We start from the raw sequence: 19,991 nt of genomic DNA, 5'->3' as shown, positions 1-19,991 counted from the left end.
AGATCTAACTGGATACATTTACAACGACGAGTAAGGCAGGTAAACTACTAGGAATCAAATGTCGGTCTTACCGAAGGTGGACGACTAGCAGCGCGCTATCCACCTCCCACGAGTTCTGATGAGACAATGAGCAGTAGTCTATACCTGCGGCTGGTAATTAGCTATGTACCTGATGACGTGGCGCTGCGGACCAATGAATGTTGGCCGCTGTTGCCATGCCGGATGAATTTCCTTGACAAACGTTGATATTTTAATGTTACAAATTGTAAATTAGTTAATATTGTTATGTTACAATGATGACCGATGCACACTGATGACTGAACCATACTGATACTGATGACTGATGACTGATGACTGATGAACAGAGTTCCGAATTAATAAAGTCTTTATTCAGAGCGGTTTCCTTTCCACCTCGATTTTTGTTGTATAATGGATTCTTCCTTCCAAATAAAATGGAGGTCGCGCTGAAATTTTTGTACAAATTACGAATAGGCCAGAAGAGGCTAGGCCGGCTGCAGAACTACCTGCCAATTAGCGAGCATGCTTAAATATTGATTGAAGCTGAAGATAATGCACATTGGCGTAAATATTGGCTTTAAACAGTGTATTATAATCTGGAATACGCTGTTCGTAGTCTGCCGATTTTGGCTCTGAAACTGAGTGTAGTTATTGCATGCTGAGGCTGGACGTTTGCTCCTGGGCTAATTAAATGGATAAATCTAAGCCTAAGACGACCACGCCTCCGGTTCCGGCCACGCCATCGCATTCAGGTCACTGCTTCACTTTCAAGATTAGGCGGATATTTCAGAATCAAGAAGTAATATAGACTAAGTTGCTTGGGCTTGGTTCTCAAAATTTCCTTTTAATGGAGAATAATTACATTTGTCATTCATGACACATGACTGCGCAGTTGTTGAACAAATGTCAACAAATATTGGTTGAAAAATAGTTTCCAGGATAGAGTTGTACTCGGCAGGCTGTTGGTTGAGCATAGGCAGGAAGTGCCACCACTGCTTCGGCGATGTGGCAGCATATTACCACAGAGGTGTGTGCATGCCACCCAACCACCTATGGTCAAATTTTTTAATCTCCGTCTATAATTGTCAATAAAACATCGCTTCTGCACCAATAACATTTATTTAACTAAGCGGGTTCTCATCTGCCTTCAGTTCCTCATTAGAAACTGTAATGGCTTGGCATGCAGTGTTCCACTGGGCGCAGTTCGTGATGAACCGCTGCAGAGAACCGCTCTTGAACGACAGCAGTGAACCGCTTAACCAGTAGAACCCGGTTTCTTTACCTGTAGACGAACCAAAAATTTAATAACACACATGCAGCCTATGACCAGCTTGATACATAAAAACTGTACAACGAATGAGTACATTTGTAATCAGGTACTATTGCATTGTAATAATAATAATAATAATAATAATAATAATAATAATAATAATAGCGGTTTCAGCGTTTAGTAGACCGTAGGCCTGTCGCCGATTCCTAACATCGCAGAACATTCGCAGCATATGCGGTCTCGAACTCGCAACTCTCTGCTTCAATTCTGCTGTGCTTAACCGCCCAGCTCCTTGCCGATTTTGGACAGAAACTGGCGCACAAAGCTATGGTCGAACCCGCACAGGTATTCGTGTTGGGAAAAATGCGAAACAACTAAGGTGTTCACAAGAATCGCCAAATCATGAGGACAACTTTGTTACTTCTTGGGTTTGAAAGTTTTGAACGTGTTGTCGGAAGGACTGGACGTTAACAAGTGTTGTCGTGAGGACTGGAAGTTAACATTTGTGTCAGGAGGACTGGACGTTAACATGTGTTTTCAGGAGGACTGGACGTTAACATGTGCGTCAGGAGGACTGGACGTTAACATGTGTTGTCAGGAGGACTGGACGTTAACATGTGTTGTCAGGAGGACTGGACGTTAACATGTGTTGTCAGGAGGACTGGACGTTAACATGTCTTGTCAGGAGGACTGGACGTTAACATGTCTTGTCAGGAGGACTGGACGTTAACATGTCTTGTCAGGAGGACTGGAAGTTAACATTTGTTGTCAGAAGGGCTATTCGCTAACCTACTGTATATTGTCGGAAAGAAGGTAGGGGGAAATAAGTTAGAATGATAACAGTAGTGTGACAATAGGCACATCACTAAATATGCTGTCCATCGGTAAGAGGAAAACTCCATTTAGCCACCAACAAGACCAAATGAAAGTGCTCTCCAAAGAAGGCTACCTTTGATCAACCTGTCCCAGATCTACCTATATGTTTAACTACATTGTATATTTAATTTTTTTCTTATTCCTTGCTGTTACTTTATTTATGAGCAAGGTAACTAAGTTGCCCTGTGGACTCGTTGAACTTACAAGAATGGAGTTCAGATTGATGCCCAAGGTATCATCAATCACATCGACATATGTTGGTAGCTCCGGTGCCAAGTTGGTCAAGGTGATAGTGCCATTAGATATTGGCACCATGTATGTGACTTCAGCGGCCACGATTGACAGTGTGGTACCGGGGAGGACGCCACAGACGTCGTAAGCTGTCAGGTTAGTAGGCCAGTGGAAGACGACATCATTCGAACCTATTTCGTAGGGGTACAGGTCATCCCTTCCGAGTTCACTGAGAGGTACTGTGAAAGAATGACATCCATTATGAGAGGGTCGTAGAGCGAGTCTGTTGAAGGAATTATATGAATTATAATTAAGTACTTACTAAGTTGCAAATTTGATACCCAGACCGCTAGCACCACTTTGTGAAAAATGTTGTCCGAATAGGAGCCAAATATTGTACGCAATGTGATATATCTATTTGCGTATATTGTCTGCCTAACACTGTAACTAACATAATTCGTTCCTAATATTGTACCTGAAATGCTTGGTATTATACTAGTCTATGGATGTGAAGTTTAGTAATACCCAGAGTCTAATTTTTCAGCCTTCCATTGCTAGTTAGGTTATCATAACGGAATTATAATTAATGATAAATGTAGTCTAGTTGGACCTATGCTAATGTTATAATTTAGGGTTCTTACAAAAGAAGGTACTGATTAAACCCGTGATATTTTCGCCATCCGTCGCCTGGTTGTATAGGATATTGAGGAGGGAAGTCAGGCAAATATCAGTCACATTCTTTGTGCCGATCTCAATTTTGCCTTTTGGTTCCGATATGGGGTAGACAAGCGGCGGAACATTGCGCGTTGAGTTCGTGTATTCGACGCCAAAAAGAAGGGTGAACTTGGTGAAGCTACCGCAGCCAGGAGAAGCCTGTAGGGTCAACGGTTGCTGAGTTAGAGACGGGGGTGGTAAAAAGTGGGTGTGGACAGTGGGTATGGACAGTGGGTATGGACAGTGGGTGTGGACAGTGCGTGTGTGAACAGTGGGTGTGGACAGTGGGTGTGTGAACAGCGGGGGTGGATAGTGGGTGTGGACAGTGGGTGTGGACAGTGGGTGTGGACAGTGGGTTAGCATTTAAAAGTTATACTGGCTGCCACTACTGTCCCCGTGTTGTACTGGCCGCTACTACTATTCCCGTGTTGTACTGGCCGCCATTACTGTTCCCCTGTTGTACTGGCTGCCACTATTGTCCCCGTGTTTTACTAGCCGCCACTACTGTCCTCGTGATGTACTGGACGCCACTACTATCCCCCTGTTGTACTGGCCGCCACTACTGTCCCTGTTTTGTACTGGCCGCCACTACTGTCCCCGTGTTGTACTGGCCGAAACTTCTGTCCCGGTGTACAAGCACTTTTAAGGTTGTAGGTAAGCCATTGGATCTGAAGCTTATGTTGAATGAAATAATTAGCCTGCACGACTGCCTATTCTATAGAAATAAATAAAATATTCACATAGAGCAAAGTAATTGAAAAAAAGAGCGAATAAAGATATATTTACGGCCTTACGTCATAAGATACGATAATCGTTTTGTTCGGGAACAAGTTGGCATCCATTGTGAATCCAGGCACCACATTAAACGGCGAGGTTTTTTGAGGTTCTGCTCAGTAGAAGACAACTTAGTGGTAACATTGGCCTTGTGTGGGTCATTCTGACCCAGGGTATCAGAGCAACGGACAAAAAGTGGGTCAGTATTAGGATAGTACTATGTCCTATTATTATTAAGTATCAAAGCACAATAGTATCCTAATAATTGACCCATTCATATTTCTGAGCTGGAAACTCCTGGGTACATATGAGATAAATACTAATTCAAGCAAATCAGATGGAAACATTATGGAAAAATCTTTGGCTCTACTTTAAAAAAAGTCTAACTTTTATGTTCACATGTTGAACTAAATATACTCGTGTTATTCCAATATGAATCTTCCCCAAAACCGAATAGCCCAAAACATAGCTACATAGTCCGAACCAAAACTACTTAGTCCATCATTCATCTGGCTCCAAATGCCTCACATCACATCACGATCCATGCTTCCTTTCTCAGTCGCACACAAAACAGTCTGATACCCTGTGCCAAAGCTACATAGTTCGAACCTAAACTACGTAGTGAGAAACAAAGCTACATAGTCCGAACTTAAGAGGAGCGTCTGGGTCCCACAAAAATTTTTTTATTTACGGACGGATCACTTTGAGACTTGGTACACATGTGTAAAACAGAAATCAAAGACTTTTTTGTTCGTGTCAATTTTTCGAAAAAAATGACAGAAAACGTGAAATACTAAAAAACGGCCAAAAAGGTGGTACCGTAGAAAACTATCTCCCCCTAGGATTTTCAAGCCACAACATCGAGACGCAAATCATTTGATGCGTAAAGACCGTATCTATCGATTGGTCTTAGCATTGTTTGAAATTCTAATTTTTGTGGGTGGGAGAGGGGGCATTTTTCATTAATATTTCAAAAATTACTTTATTTTAACCCCGCACCCCCCTCATTTTTTCAAAATCGAATCCAAACTATAACGAAATTACAAAAAAGCTAAGACCATTCTCTAAATATTTTCTTTGCGAATCGAACGGTATATCTCTCATTGCTGTAGCTTGAAAACTCTAAGAGGAGATAACCTGATAGGTTTGCATGTGAGACTGAGTGAAAGCATATGCAACTGTTCAGGAGAGCGCGACAAGACCCCGAGCAGCGCTCACGGCGAGCTATATATATATAGACATACGAACAGAGATGGTTTTGGTATCTTTGGATAGATCAGAATGTCAGCTTTAAGATGAGCATAAAAACAGGAAAAGCCGAAATTTTCGATTTTGGACCCAGACGCTCCCCCTAAACTACGTAGTCCTAAACAAAGCTGCATAGTCTAAACAAAACTAAATAGTCCGAATCAGAGCAAGATAGTCTGAACCAAAGTTATGTACATAGTACTCAATTTCCCGTATTTGATGGCAGTAGATTGAGTAGATCTACCATCATTTGTGGTACCTGGCTTGGGAGTCGCCACCGTCTGGGCGGTGGTACCAAACTTCTCTCCGGTAGGGAGACCGAAGGAGACGATGACGTCTGTGCTGTTGCACCCTGGGATGTTCTCTATCGTTGTCTGGGACGATGTAGTTTCGACGTACTTCTCCTGGCCGGAGAAGCTGATGAAGAAGCCGGTGTAGTTGCAGCCACCATCGTTTGCAGTCCACGTCACGTCGGAGTTCTTATACGCACCCGCCATCAGGGTCGCAGCCACCGTCAACACTTTGAAATTTCCTGTTGAAAATAGGAAGCAACGCGTTTATTTGAAAGAGTCACTTCATACCTTCCCTTAATTGACTAAAAAAATATGATTTTGTACATTGGTATGCAGTCTTCGAAATTGAGGTTAGAGTGGTTGCAGCAATGAACCGCACCCACCGTAATTGGACTGACCAATGGTGGGCAAGGTGACTTGCGAGAGTTTGCAAGTAGACCTGTCTGCAATATTTGACTGTGAACAAAATGCAAAATTCACCCTTAATGTGAGGTAGCGGAAGAGTCGGGATAAAACACAACTACTTGGCCCCGGACGGTACCGAAATTGGGGAGAAGCAATTTTTCACGACATCTCAGTGACGAAGAGTACTGATGTCGCGTTTGGTGACGTGTAGGAGAAAAACTACAAGAAGCAGGCAAAAAGTAATGTGGATCTTGTGGACGTTCAGAACAAGAGAAGCGGAACTGATGATCACGCTCTTCAAAGCCCTTGTGATCCTTCTCCTTGAGGTACCTACTACTGACAGCTGTGGTCACGGTTTGAGCAGTGTGGCGTTTAGAAGCGGTCAAGCGAATCTTCATGCGAAGGAACAAAATCTTCTGGATGCCAAAATATCACAATGAAAGAAGAAACAGTAAACAGCACTCCATCCGACAAAAATCTTGGTTTCTGAGCTCAGTTTGCGGAAGCAATCCATTCCTATAGCGGGATCAAGGCTGTTTTGGATTCCTATTGCGGGATCAACACGTGGTGAACGTTTTGAAACGAGTGGTAAAAGTTATGAACCTTATATTATGGTAAACCTTATGAAATAAGTGGTAAACTATATGAAATATGCGGTAAACGCTAGAAAACATGTGGTAAACGCTAAGAAATAAGTGGTAAACGCTATGAAACATGTGGTAAACGCTATAAACATGCGGTAAACGCTATGAAACAAGCGGTAAACGCTACGAAACAAGTGGTTAACGTTATGAAACAAGTGGTAAGCGCTATGAAACATGTGGTAAACGCTAAGAAACATAGGGTAAACGCTTCGAAACAAGTTGCAAACGCTATGAAAGAAGTGGTAAACAATATGAAATATGTGGCAAACGTTATGAAACAAGTGGTAAACGCTATGAAACAAGTGTAAACGTTATAAAATAAGGGGTAAAGGTTACGAAATAGCTAGTAAACGCTATGAAACGAGTGGTAAACTTTATGAAACTAGTGGTAAATGTGTTAGAATAAGTGAAACTTATTTGAAACTAGTGGTAAAATAAAACTAATGATAAAATAATATTTAAGTTAGGAAACTAATGGTAAAATAAGTGGTAAATGGTATAACATAAGTGTTAAGCGCTAAGAAACAGTTGTTAAACGCTATGTAACAATTAGTAAACGTTATGGAACATCAGGTAAACGCTATGAGTCAAGTGGTAAACGTTATGAAACAAGCAGTAAACTCTATGAAATAAGTAGTAAACGCCTTGAAACAAGTGGTAAACGCTTCGAAACACGTGGTAAATGCTATGAAACATTTGTCAAAAGATATGGAACACTTGGTAAACGATACGAAACGGTGGGAAAGGCGGTGAAATATGTGGTAAACGCTATGAAATAGGTGGTAAATGCTATGAAACAGGTGGTAAACGCTATGAAACAAGGATAAAACGCTATGAAATAGGTGGTAAATTCTACGAAACAAGCGGTAGATGTTATGAAACAAGTGGTAAATGCCATGAAACAAGTGATAAACGCTATGAAATATGTGGTGAACGTTTTTAAACGAGTGAAAAACGTTATGAAACGAGTGAAAAACGTTATGAAACGAGTGGTTGACGCAACGAAACAAGCGGTATTCTTTATGAAACAAATGTTAAACGCTACGGAACATTTGGTAAACGCAAGGACTACTACACACAGGACATGCATAGCCTATGTCCAGCCTCTGCTAGCAGAGGCGATCGCCTACACTATGAAAATGCTGTTGTTTTAGTGGCATCAACAAATGATATGCCCATAATTGTTTCATACAATAGTATTACAATGTGTGTAGTAGTCCTTGGTCAGAACCATAGACTTGTCTCTTATACACATCTAGATGTGTATAAGAGACAGAAAGTAGGTACCATTTTCCTGCCTTCATACACTGATAAAAAAAATATTTAAATGGAGTNTGAACTCAAGTTATGAGGGCTGACCGAACTCTCAGGTCAGAGATTCAATATCATGAATCTTGAACTCAAGTTATGAGGGCTGACCGAACTCTCAGGTCAGATATTCAATATCATGAATCTTGAACTCAAGTTATGAGGGCTGACCGAACTCTCAGGTCAGAGATTCAATATCATGAATCTTGAACTCAAGTTATGAGGGCTGACCGAACTCTCAGGTCAGAGATTCAATATCATGAATCTTGAACTCAAGTTATGAGGGCTGACCGAACTCTCAGGTCAGAGATTCAATATCATGAATCTTGAACTCAAGTTATGAGGGCTGACCGAACTCTCAGGTCAGATATTCAATATCATGAATCTTGAACTCAAGTTATGAGGGCTGACCGAACTCTCAGGTCAGATATTCAATATCATGAATCTTGAACTCAAGTTCTGTGGGCTCACCGAACTCTCAGGTCAGAGATTCAATATCATGAATCTTGAACTCAAGTTATGTGGGCTCACTTAACTCCCAGGTTAGGGAATCAATATCGTAAAACTTGAGCTCAAGTTATGTATGATCACCGAACTCTGAGGTCATTGATTCAATATCATGAAATTTAAGCTCAAGTTATGTGGGCTCAATGAACTCTCAGGTCAAGGATTCAATATCATGAAACTTGTACAAGTTTCATGAAACTTGTATATATACAAGTTTTGTCAATGTATAATATATCACATATGTAGTCAATCGTTTCTCAGTATTAACATTAAAAAAACAATAAATCTGTAAAAGGAATAGAAATTATGTCACACAAAAATCAAAACAAATAAAAGTTAATACTTGCCGTGAAAATATTAAAACCTGTACCAAACAAATTTCAAACAACTTCAATACTAATGCCAAGTTTCTAAGTTGACTAGACCAGTAACGCGATCAGTGGAGCACTCAGAAGTTTACTGTTCACTCTATGGCAGGTGTTGGTTATGTGCGAGGAGAAGCTCGTCCAGCGCTCGATCTGATGTCGGCACTTGTGGCGTCTGGCAACCTCGCATTTTAGTTCTGAATTTCGCTATTTTCCACATCGTACATTCGACAGTAACTGCGCACATCCAGAAGATTGCTCAAATGAAAATATTATTACTCAAATATATTATTATTACATTACAGTAAATATTATTTTTTCTGTGGCACAAAGAATTTTTTTGTGCGTAGATTAATCGGAATTTCTTTTCTTTTATAACACACGGTTCAATCAAAATTTATATGAAAACGATTCTATAATTTACGCGAATAATTTTGATTTGTATGCTCTTAAAATTACATTCAAATACTATTGTGTTCCCCATAAAACATATTAATCAATCAGTTTCATGTGAATCAAATATGTATGAATAAATAGCATATGGAGCCCTCCAAAATAAGCCAAACGACGTAACTGCTACTGTCAATAATATTGTTACTAGCGATCCTGCAGCTGCCGATATTGCTGCTCGAAGATATTGCCCCAACATTACTGTTACGTTCATTGGGTTGGCGGATACAAGGTCTCCAAATTTTTTTATTCAAAACCATACTGATGTCTCTGACACAAGCTCAACCAGCAAGTAAACCTGGTTGCTCGGTGGGTGGCACAATATTTAAGGATCACTGCAAAATTGAAATTTATTGAACTTAATCGAAATTTTTGCAAAATATTGAAGTCACTGCAAAATTGAAAAGTTAAACTGCGGGGAATTTATGAGATGGCGACGTTCGAACGCCGTACATAACTTAGGTTCTCGGGAGGAAGCTGAAAATTTTCAGATGGAAATTTCCAGAGCAATTTTTTTCTCAAACTGAATTTTTTCAAACATTGCTGTTAGAAAATTTTTAATGCAAATTTGAAAACTACTGTTTGGGGCTGAGTTAATATATATAGAGCAATTTTCATGCTCTACATTATTTTCATGCGAAATTGCATGAACTTGAGTAGATGGGGATGAAAACTTCCGTAGTGATTTCATCTCTGTAGCATTTTTTGAGGCCAAAGTTTAAAGAATGTTAGAGAATTCTTCAAAGTAAAAGAATGAATGAAAAATTCAGAGTAGAAGAATGATAGAAAATTCAAACCTCAACAGGAATGTATAAGAAACTTATTCGCTTGCGTTGCGAGTTAAAAGTTAATAACGAAATGGTGAAAGCTTTTCGATTATTAGCAATAAAATCTAGAAAATTTCTTATTATTTCAATGAATTGTACGCTCACTGTAATGAGAGGAGCGCGATCTGAGCGAAACAAACGTGCCATGAAAATTGAATAACCTCGACTTTAATTTACTGCTTCGAAGCAGGTGTTCAGCTCGAAAACATTGCCAGTGACCACCTGAAGAACACGTCTTTGTCTTTGTGTTCAAACAACGTTTGATTTGAATATTCCACGAATGAAACCACCAACACATAACGATGACCGCTCTTTCGTTATGTTATAACTAGATTTTACGTACAAAATGTTCAACGAGAGTTAGGTACGATGTTTGGGAACGGCAAATAGAGCATGAATATCTATCGATCAAACTCATATTTGTCAATGCTTAAAAAATTCATCAGCAGTCTAATTTTAGAATAAAATTAAAACTCGAATAAAACTAACAAAATTCGACCGCAATTATAAGTCATTCTGACGATGTAGAAAAATTAGAGGAACGAGCCTGATAATAATAATAATAATAATAATAATAATAATAATAATAATAATAATAATTTAATAATTAGATAAAATAATACTCTTTTTAACTAAATTGACTATACATTGAATACTCTAAACATATGTAGCCAATAAGAACATTATTTTAGCTCGAAATTTAGAGCAAATAATGCTCATTATAAGTGAATTAACTATGTATTTTAGATTTTGATTTTAATATTTTTATCACATAAATTTAGCCAAAACGCACACTTTTCAGCTCAAAATTTAGAGGAAAGAATACCATTCTTAAGTAAATTGACAGAATATTTTTAATTTTGATGTTAATATTTTTAACACGAAAATTTAACCAAAACGCACATCATTTTAGCTCAAAATATAGAGAAAAAATATTTTTTTAAGTAAATTCACTATGCCTTTATAATCTTGATTTTCATAATTTTAACTCGTATATTTAGCAAAAACACGCATTATTGTAGCTCAAATTCATAGAAAACAATTATCTTTTTAAGTCAATTGATTATTTATTTTAATTTTGATTTTAATATTTTCGACTCCTAAATTTAAATAAATTCACATTTCTACGGCTCAAAATTTAGAGAAAATAATGCTTATTTAAAGTAAATTAACTAGGTATGTAATTTAAACCGTGATTTTTCTATTTTTAACCGGGAAATTTTGCAAAAATGCACATTATTTTAACTAAAAAAAATGGGAACAAAATGGATTTTTAAAGTAAATTGACCATGTATTTTGGATTTTAATATTAATATCTTTAACATTTAAATTTAGCCAAAACGCACGTTATTTTAACTTGAAATTCGGAGAAAATAATGCTATTTTCAGGTAATTGACTACGAATTCCTAATTTCGATTTAAATATTTTTTGCACGGTAATTTAGCCAAAACGCACATTTTTTTAGATCAAAATTCAGAGAAAATATTGCCCTTTTTGAGTAAATTGACTATGTATTTTTAATTTTGAAATTAATATTTTTGACACGTAAATTCTGAAAAAAACGCGTATTATTTTAGCTAAAAATGTAGAGAAAATAATGCTCATATACGGAAATTGACTACATATTGAATATTTTAAACATGTATTTGTAGCCAATACGCACATAATTTTAACTCAAAATTTGGTGAAATTAATGCTCTTTTTAAGTGAATTGGCTATGTATTTTTTAATTCTGATTTTAATTTTTCAAACATGTATAAATGTCGCCGAAACGCCTATCATTTTAGCTTAAAATTTGGAGAAATAATGCCCTCTTTAAGTACATTGAATATGTATTTTTAATTCTGATTTTTATTTTTTTAACGCGTCAATTTTGCTAAACGCACATTATTTTAGTTACAAATTTAAAGAAAATAATACCCTTTTTAAGTAAATTGACTATGTATATTTGATTTTGATTATTTTTACTTTAACGCTACGCTTTTGCCAAATACAATTTATTTTTGCTCATAATTTAGAAAAAAATATTACCCTTTATAAGTAGATTAACTTTTTATTATTGAATTTGATGAAAATATGGCTAACATTTAAATTTAGTCAAAAGGCCCATTATTTCAGCTTAAATTCTGAGAAAAGAATGTCCTCTTTAAGCAAATTGACAATTTATTTTTAATATTATTGTGAATATTTTTGACACGAAAATTTGGCCAAAACGTACATTATTTTTACTCAAAATTTAGAGAAAATAATGCTCCTTTTAAGTAAATTGACTATACGTATATTGAATATTTTAAACGTGTATAAATAGCCAATACGCGCAATATTTTGGCTCGAAATTTAGAGAAAATAATGCTCTATATGAGTGAATTGATTATGCATTTTTGATTTGGATTTTATCATTTTTAAGCTAAAACTTTAGAAAACAGAATACCCTTTCTAACTAAATTGACTGTATATTTTTAATTTTGATGTTAATATTTTTAAGACGAGAATTTAGCCAAAAAGCTCTTTTCAGCTCAAAATTAGGTGAAATATTGCTCTTTTTAGGTAAATTGACTATGGATTTTAATTTTGATTTCATTATTTTCAACACGTAAATTTAGCCAAAGAACATTATTATTTCAGCTCAAAATTTAAAGAGAATATTGCTCTTTTAAAGTAAATTGCCTACGTATATTTAATTTTGATTTATTTATTTATAGCAAGTACATTTAGCCAAAACGCATATTAGTTTAGCTCAAAATTTAGACAAACGAATGCTCCTTAAAAATAAGGGGCCTATGTATTTTTGTTTTGATTAATACATTTAAAGGGTAAATTTAGCACAAACGCACATTTTAGCTCAAAATTTAGAGAAAATAATGTTCGTTCAGGTAAATGGACTATGTATTTAAATGGTGATTTTAAATTTTTTAACTAATAAATTTAGCTAACAAAAACAAATGGGTTGAAAAAATATAGTGACTATGTCACTAGTTCAATATATTTATTGAAATAGGTAACTGGAACACAGAAGTAGGCGAAACCTGTATCTCAGGCTCCAGTAGGTAGGAACTTCTGACAGCGTACGCTCCCAGCCACTGACGATCGTGAAGCTGTGGGTGCAAAAGAGGAATTCAATTTCAGTTATAAGTTGGATACAGTTATCGTTATAGTTATAAGGTAATAGTTATATTTATCAGTTTTAGTTATAAGTTATCAGTTATAGTTATAAGTTTTCAGTTTTAGTTATAAGTTATTGTTATAGGTTTTAGCGGATGTAAGGTTCTTTTAGGATTACTCAGGACAGCAACACGTACGCCATGAGCCAAGAACTGCGACAACTCATAGGGCTCACCTTCACTATCAAGGGCACACGCTAGTCCCAGGGCAGGTCCCACGCTACTAGCAGACTCCAGAGGTCGTACGACAGACGTCGGATGGCAGGACGGCACACGTCGGATGGCAGGACGGCAAACGTCGGATGACAAAACGTCGGATGACAGACGTCGGACAAAGTGCTGCCAAGTCCAATACTCGAAGGCTTATGGTTAAACTTCAACAGGAGTATTCATGAATTATCTAACATACGTGAACAGGTTGCTATCTGTTTGGCTGTAAATGAAAGGAGACCACATGAACTGTCACGACCAGACCCATGATCAAATCGTAACGTGCTGCTCACATCAAAGAACTATTTGTATGCAAATTAACTCTAGTTTAAATTTTACTAATATTCCACTCAAATTTCACATTAAATTCCACACTAAATTTCAAATGTATTCACTTAACACGATTGCTTCATCTTGTACAATTATTTCATTTTTTGTACTTTTTTAAAGCAGGGTTGCCCGACGGTCATTTTTTCCGGACAAATTCCGTGATTTAGTTTTTCTCAAGTGCGTTGGCCGGCTAAAATTTATGATATGGCTCCTTCCTAATTAAATTTTAAATACTGCAAAAAGATAATAAATGGAATTTTTATAGCGGAACCTACAAATGAACTAGTATAAATTGAATCATCGGCCTTTTTGGCCTTTTTTGTTCTCAGATTTGGCCGATTTCAGGCAACCTGAATCATGTACCACTACCTCCTGGAGAAATACATTTCGTGGTACGCATATGTACCAATACGTAGTCAACGTGTTAAACTAAGGCCTCTAAATCTAAGGAAGCGACCGGAACCGTGACCGGCTAGGCCGACTTCTACAACACAAGTGAAGACTAAGGCGCAACCGGCAGAAGTCGGCTACGCCGCTGCATATGGTCACGTCACATGCACCTGGGTTTCATCGTTTTAAACAAGCGAAAATGAACATTATTTCAGCTCGAAATTGAGAGAAAACATTATTATTTTAAAGTAAATTAACCATGAATTTTCAATTATGATTTTTATTTTATTTTTAACACGTGAATTTAGCCAAAATGCACATTACATGAGCTCAAAATTTAGAGAAAATAATTCTTCTGTAAAGTAAATTGCCTATGTATTTAGAATTTTGATTTTAATATTTTTAATACGTAAATTTTGCCAAAACGTACATTATTTAACTAGAAATTTAAAAAAAATAATGCTCATTTTTGGTGAAAAGACTATGTATTTTTAATTTCGGTTTTTATATTTTCAATACGTAAATTTTAAAATTTTATTTAAAAAAGAAGTACAAAATTTAAATTTCAATTACTTTAACTTATTTTAACTTGAAATTTAGAAAAAAATAATGATTTTTTAGGTAAATTGTTTTTGAACTTTTAATATCGATCTTATTATTATTTATTTATAATATTATTAATAATTTCATTACTTATTTATTACCATTAATAATAATATTTATTTATGTTATTATTATTTATGAGGACTATGTATTGATAATTTTGATTTACCTATATTTAACGAGTAAATTTAGCTAAAATGGACATTATTTTGGCTCAAAATTTAAAGAAAACAATGCTCATTTTAAGTAACTTAACGATGTATCTTTAATTTCAATTTTATTATTTTTAACACATAAATTGAGTCAAAACGTGAATTATTTCAGCTCAAAATTTAGAAAAAGAGAGATCTTTTCAAGTAAATTTCAATTATAATTTTGATTTTAATATTATTAACACGTAAATTTAGCCTGAACGCATATTATTAGCACAAAATTTATATATAATAATGCTCTGTTTAAGTATATTTAATATGTATTATAAATTTCGGTTTTGATACTTTTAACACGCAATTTTAGCATTGACTATGTATTTGTAATTTTCATTTTAGTTTTTATAATACGAAAATCTAGCTAAAACGCGCATTATATTAGCTCAAATTTGGAGAAAATAATGCTTTTTATAAGTAATTAGACTATTTATTTTTAATTTTGATTTTTTATTATTAACACTAAAATTTAGCCAAAACGCAGAATATCTTAGCTCAAAATTTAGAGAAAATAACGCTGTTTTCAAGTAAATTGACTGTGTATTTTATATCATTATTTTAATATTTTTAGCACGAAAATTTATCCGAAACGTACATTATTTTAGCTGAAATTTTGGAGTAAATAATGTTCTTTTTAATAAATTGATTATCTATTTTTTCATTTTATTATTTTTAACACGAAAATGATCCAAACGCACTTTCGTTTAGCTCAAAATTTGAAGAAAATAATGCCGTTTGTAAGAAAATTGACTGTGCATTTTCAAATTTGAACATAATATTTTTTACAAGTCAATTTAGAAAATATACGCATTTTCTTAAATCAAAATTTAAAGAAATGAATGTCCTTTTAATGACTATGTATGTTTAATTTTGAATTTAATAATATAACACGCAAATTCAACCAAAAAACACATTATTTTAGCTTAAAATCTAGAGAAAAGAATGCATTTTTTAAGCAAATTGCCTATGTTATTTTAGTTTTCATTTAAATATTTTTAACACCTAAATTTGGCCAAATTCACATTATTTTAGCTCAAAATTTAGAGAAAAGAATGATCTTTTTAAATAAATTCACTATGTAATCTCTATTTGAGTTTAATATTTTTAACACGTAAATTTACCCAAAATCAACATTATTTTAGTTCGAAATTTAGAGAGAATAATATTCTTCTTAAGTAAATTGACTATGCATTTTTAATTTTGATTTTAATATTTTAACACGTAAATTTAGCCAAAACGCACATTATTTTAGCTCGAAATTTAGAGAAAATAAAGCTCTTTATAAGTAAATTGCCATTTTGTAAATAGTAAATTAATTAAAATAGTTAGTAAATTGCCATTTTGATTGATTTTGATTTTAATATTTTCAAGACGTAAATCTAGCCAAAACGCACATTATTTTAGCTCAAAATTTAGAGAAAATAATGCCATTCATAGGGAAATTTACTATGTATTTTTAATTTGGATATTAATATTTTTGCCACGTTAATTCAGCCAAAATGCGCATTATTATAGCTCAAAATTTAGAGAAACGAATGCCCTTTTTGAGTAAATTGACTATTAATTTTTAATTTCTCTTTTATTATTTTCACACGTAAATTTAGCTAAAACGCGCATCATTTTAGCTCAAAATTCGAAGAAAACAATGCCCTTTCAAGGAAATTGACTATGTATTTTTAATTTACATGTTAATATTTTTACCACGTAAATTCAGCCTAGATGCGCTTTATTTATCTCAAAATTTAGAGAAAAGAATGCCTTATTGAGTAATTTGACTATTTCATTTTATTTTTAATTTTAATATTTATGATACGTAAATTTAGTCATTACGCACTTCTTCTTCTGCCCTTTTGCCTGAAAATTTACACTAAACTTTATACCTCTGGTTCTTGCCCTGGTATTTCATATGGCTTACCTAAAATTCACAAGCCTGATTTTGCCTCGAAGTTTCGATTTCGACCAATTTTTGCTGCGTATAATACTCCTAGTTTTAAACTTGCTAAATTTCCGGTACCAGTTTTAAACTGTCTTACGACTAATCAGTATACTGTTGACAATTCTTATACGTTTGTGGGTCGCTTGAAGAATTTTACAGACGTTCAGGATTTAACTATGGCCTCATTTGACGTAGAAAATTTGTTCACCAATATCTCGAAACAATTGAAATTTGCCTCAATTCACTGTTTAAAGATATTAATGATCTTGTGATTGGTATAAACCGTAAATTTTTCAAATCTCTTTCAGAATTATCAGTTCTTAACTCGTTTTTCATATTTGCTGGCAAGTTTTATAGACAGATTGACGGTTTAGGCATGGGACTTCCGCTTGGCCCGACATTCGCAAATATTTTTATGTGCATGCTTTCACGAGGTTTCTTGGCTGGCCAATTGTCCTCTCGATCTTAAGCCAATATTCTATAACAGATACGTCGATGACACCTTTTTAATTTTCAAACATCCTTCTCATGTCAAACCATTCTTTGATTACGTAAACTCACAACATAATTCTATCAAATTTACTATGGAGCTTGAATCGAACAATAGTTTGTCCTTCCTCGATTGCAATATTACCAAATCTAATGGCCGTTTTCTGACTTCTGTGTACCGAAAACCGACTTTCACCGGCCTAAGTACCAGTTTCTTTAGATTTTGTTCGTTCCGATTCAAGTTAAATGGGTTTCAAACATTATTACACAGAGGTTTTCGCATTTGTTCCACATACCATGCTATGCACGCTGAATTTGAATTTTTACGCAATAATATTTTCACGCTTAATGGATATCCGGCAAGTTTGGAGTTTGGTGTATACCCAAATCAAGAAATTCATGTCGAAGCGATTCAGTGAGGTTGCTCCTGAGCGCGATAGTAGGAAAGTTATTTATTGTTCCTTTCCATACTTCGGCCCTGCGTCAGAAGATATGTCAAGAGAATTAAAAGTCTTGTTCAATAGATACTTCCCAAATGTCAATCTTCATATTGTGCTGGTAAACAATTTCACAATCGGTTCTTTCTTTAGATATAAAGATATGCTCCCTGTCCATATGCGATCGTCCCTGGTTTATCAATATTGTTGTGCACGATGTGCATCTGCGTACGTCGGAATGACGGCACGCAATCTTTATTCCAGGGTCTCTAAGCATAAGGGCAGGAGTTGTAGAACCGGACAGTTGCTATCGCGCCCCCCTCATTCGGCTGTGCGCGCTCACGCCGAGCAGTGTGATGTCCCTATTTCTGACAGTGACTTTAGGGTGTTAGCTTCCACCTCAGGGACTTCCGATTTGCGCATTTTAGAATCATTGTACATCATTAAACTTAGGCCCAGTTTGAATTCAGCTGTTAGCTCCTAGCCCCTTGAAATTGTGAATAGATAGTTTTTTTGTGCTCCGTCTATTACTTGTAAATTTAGGTTTTTAATTTCGTTCTGTGCTTTCACTGAATATTAATATATTCGAAACGTCGCATTCCAGTAAAATGTCATTTGGCAATCGGTTTTTTGATCTCCAAGCATCAGCAAGAAATTTCGTCCGGCTTATAAAAAAACAATAAGGAAAACTGTTAACAAAAAGTACGCTTTTGTCTTCAATCAACCTATATAAATGAAGAACTTTTGCCTAACTACACTAACATATAAATACACATATGAATGTACAGTACATGTGATTATTATATTGGTAGAGGAGAGGAAAGCAAGGTCAGGCACAATGATGAATGAGACTTAGTTGACCTTCCTTATTACTATTAGAGTTTGTTAAGTAGAGTGGCAGTACCAGCATCATTTATGGATAGTCCAGCCGCTCCAGCGTGGATTGAAGAATTGACATATGTATATAAGATATTCAACAAAATATTGAAGTTGATCAGGAAATAAGAAATGCATGGCCCCTTAATAAAATCTCTCATTAGTCGCTATGACTGTCACTGGTCTAGGTGAGTTATTGGAGCAGAAAGTAAAAGGAAAAGATAATTTGAGGTTAAGTTTAAGATAAAAGCAGCCTAATAGGGGAAAAATAAAGATCAAGAGAAAGATATAGCTTCTATCAGTGTATTCAAAATCATTATTAACTTGCCAGTCGCCCATATAATACAATTGGATGTAAAAATGTTCTCTTTCAATATTTTGTCAATATTTGGAAAATTGGAACTGATTAGGAGGCTACGAGGCTGGATTGATCTTAAATATATGAACAACCGGTCCACCACTCTGAAATAAGGACCTAGCAGTTGCTGCAGTGTCCTAATGAGCAAATAAATTAGATCAGTACTCACTACTCACAGCAGTGAGTGACAGAGAGCGCATTTTCTCGTGCATAAATCAGTTGAATTTCTTCTTTCCACGGCGCAAGGAAGACAAAGTCCTCTATTAAGGACCTGAGACCAAGACCTGGGTCATGTTACATATTTTTGCAAAGTCCAATCTTCAACCAATCTAAAACTATAATCTAAATCAAGACACGTTTTAAAGTATTCATAAAATCGACGAAAACGCGAAGTCTCGGCCGGACGGACGGACATGACGAGTACAATACCGCCTTTTTTCCATAAATGAGAAAATACGCTAAAAGAATATCATTGAAATTCTAAAATCAAAGAAACAGAACACTGAACTTGATGATTAATTATACAAACTTCGTTTCAAATGACCATGACCGCCGTTATTAGACCACAAAGGGTCGCGACTTGCAACGGTTGCGAACCCCACTAGGAGCTGTACTATATATGATCAACCATATTAGCTACCGTACAGATGAATTTTCATTTGTCCAACTCACACAGAAAAGACATTATAATTACATTGCAAGGTTATTTAAACTCTCACATCTTATACGCTTAAAACAAAATGCAACGGCACCAACCAGCAACCACAATCAGCATCCATCCACGTACTTCACTACACTTGCCTTCCATCTCCGGAGTCGGGGCGGCGCAAGCAGTGTTCAAATACTTAACCCGTTCCAAAATTAGGCATGTACTTCCATTTCAGTATATTTTTTATTAAAGAATATTGATACTACATCACCAACACATAAATCTTTGAATATTCAGCAGCTGAGTAAACTATTTATGATGCACATGATAGTATATATGTGGCCGAACAATATCACTTGTAAATTTTTTAGATGAGGTAAGTACTGCCGTGCCATAAATGGGTACCTGAAAATGT

The 19,991-nt window shown here is 35.4% G+C and overlaps 1 protein-coding gene across 1 annotated transcript; it reads right to left on the bottom strand.

Moving 5' to 3' along the window:
- Positions 1-1,121: 1,121 nt before the first annotated feature.
- LOC108674976 lies at positions 1,122-8,766 on the bottom strand. The gene is made up of 6 exons (XM_018162965.2): positions 8,636-8,766; positions 5,391-5,663; positions 3,904-3,995; positions 3,037-3,268; positions 2,369-2,634; positions 1,122-1,300 (listed from the first exon to the last, which is right to left on the bottom strand). The coding sequence occupies exons 2-6, from the start codon at positions 5,626-5,628 to the stop codon at positions 1,274-1,276; spliced, it is 855 nt and encodes a 284-aa protein (XP_018018454.1). The 5' UTR covers positions 5,629-5,663; positions 8,636-8,766; the 3' UTR covers positions 1,122-1,273.
- Positions 8,767-19,991: the final 11,225 nt, after the last annotated feature.

This window comes from Hyalella azteca, unplaced genomic scaffold (genome assembly GCF_000764305.2).
Source record: "Hyalella azteca isolate HAZT.00-mixed unplaced genomic scaffold, Hazt_2.0.2 contig12325, whole genome shotgun sequence".
In the NCBI taxonomy this organism is placed as follows: domain Eukaryota; kingdom Metazoa; phylum Arthropoda; class Malacostraca; order Amphipoda; family Hyalellidae; genus Hyalella; species Hyalella azteca.
This window is presented reverse-complemented; position numbering and strand designations above follow the sequence as displayed.

Excerpts from the sequence above, each read along its gene's own strand:
- LOC108674976 (XM_018162965.2), bottom strand. The coding sequence starts at position 5,628 with ATGGCGGGTGCGTATAAGAACTCCGACGTGACGTGGACTGCAAACGAT. Across the intron at positions 2,635-3,036 it reads TTTAATCAGTACCTTCTTTT|TACCTCTCAGTGAACTCGGA; the intron begins GTAAGAACCCTA and ends ATTCTTTCACAG. Across the intron at positions 1,301-2,368 it reads TCAATCTGAACTCCATTCTT|GTAAAGAAACCGGGTTCTAC; the intron begins GTAAGTTCAACG and ends GTTCGTCTACAG.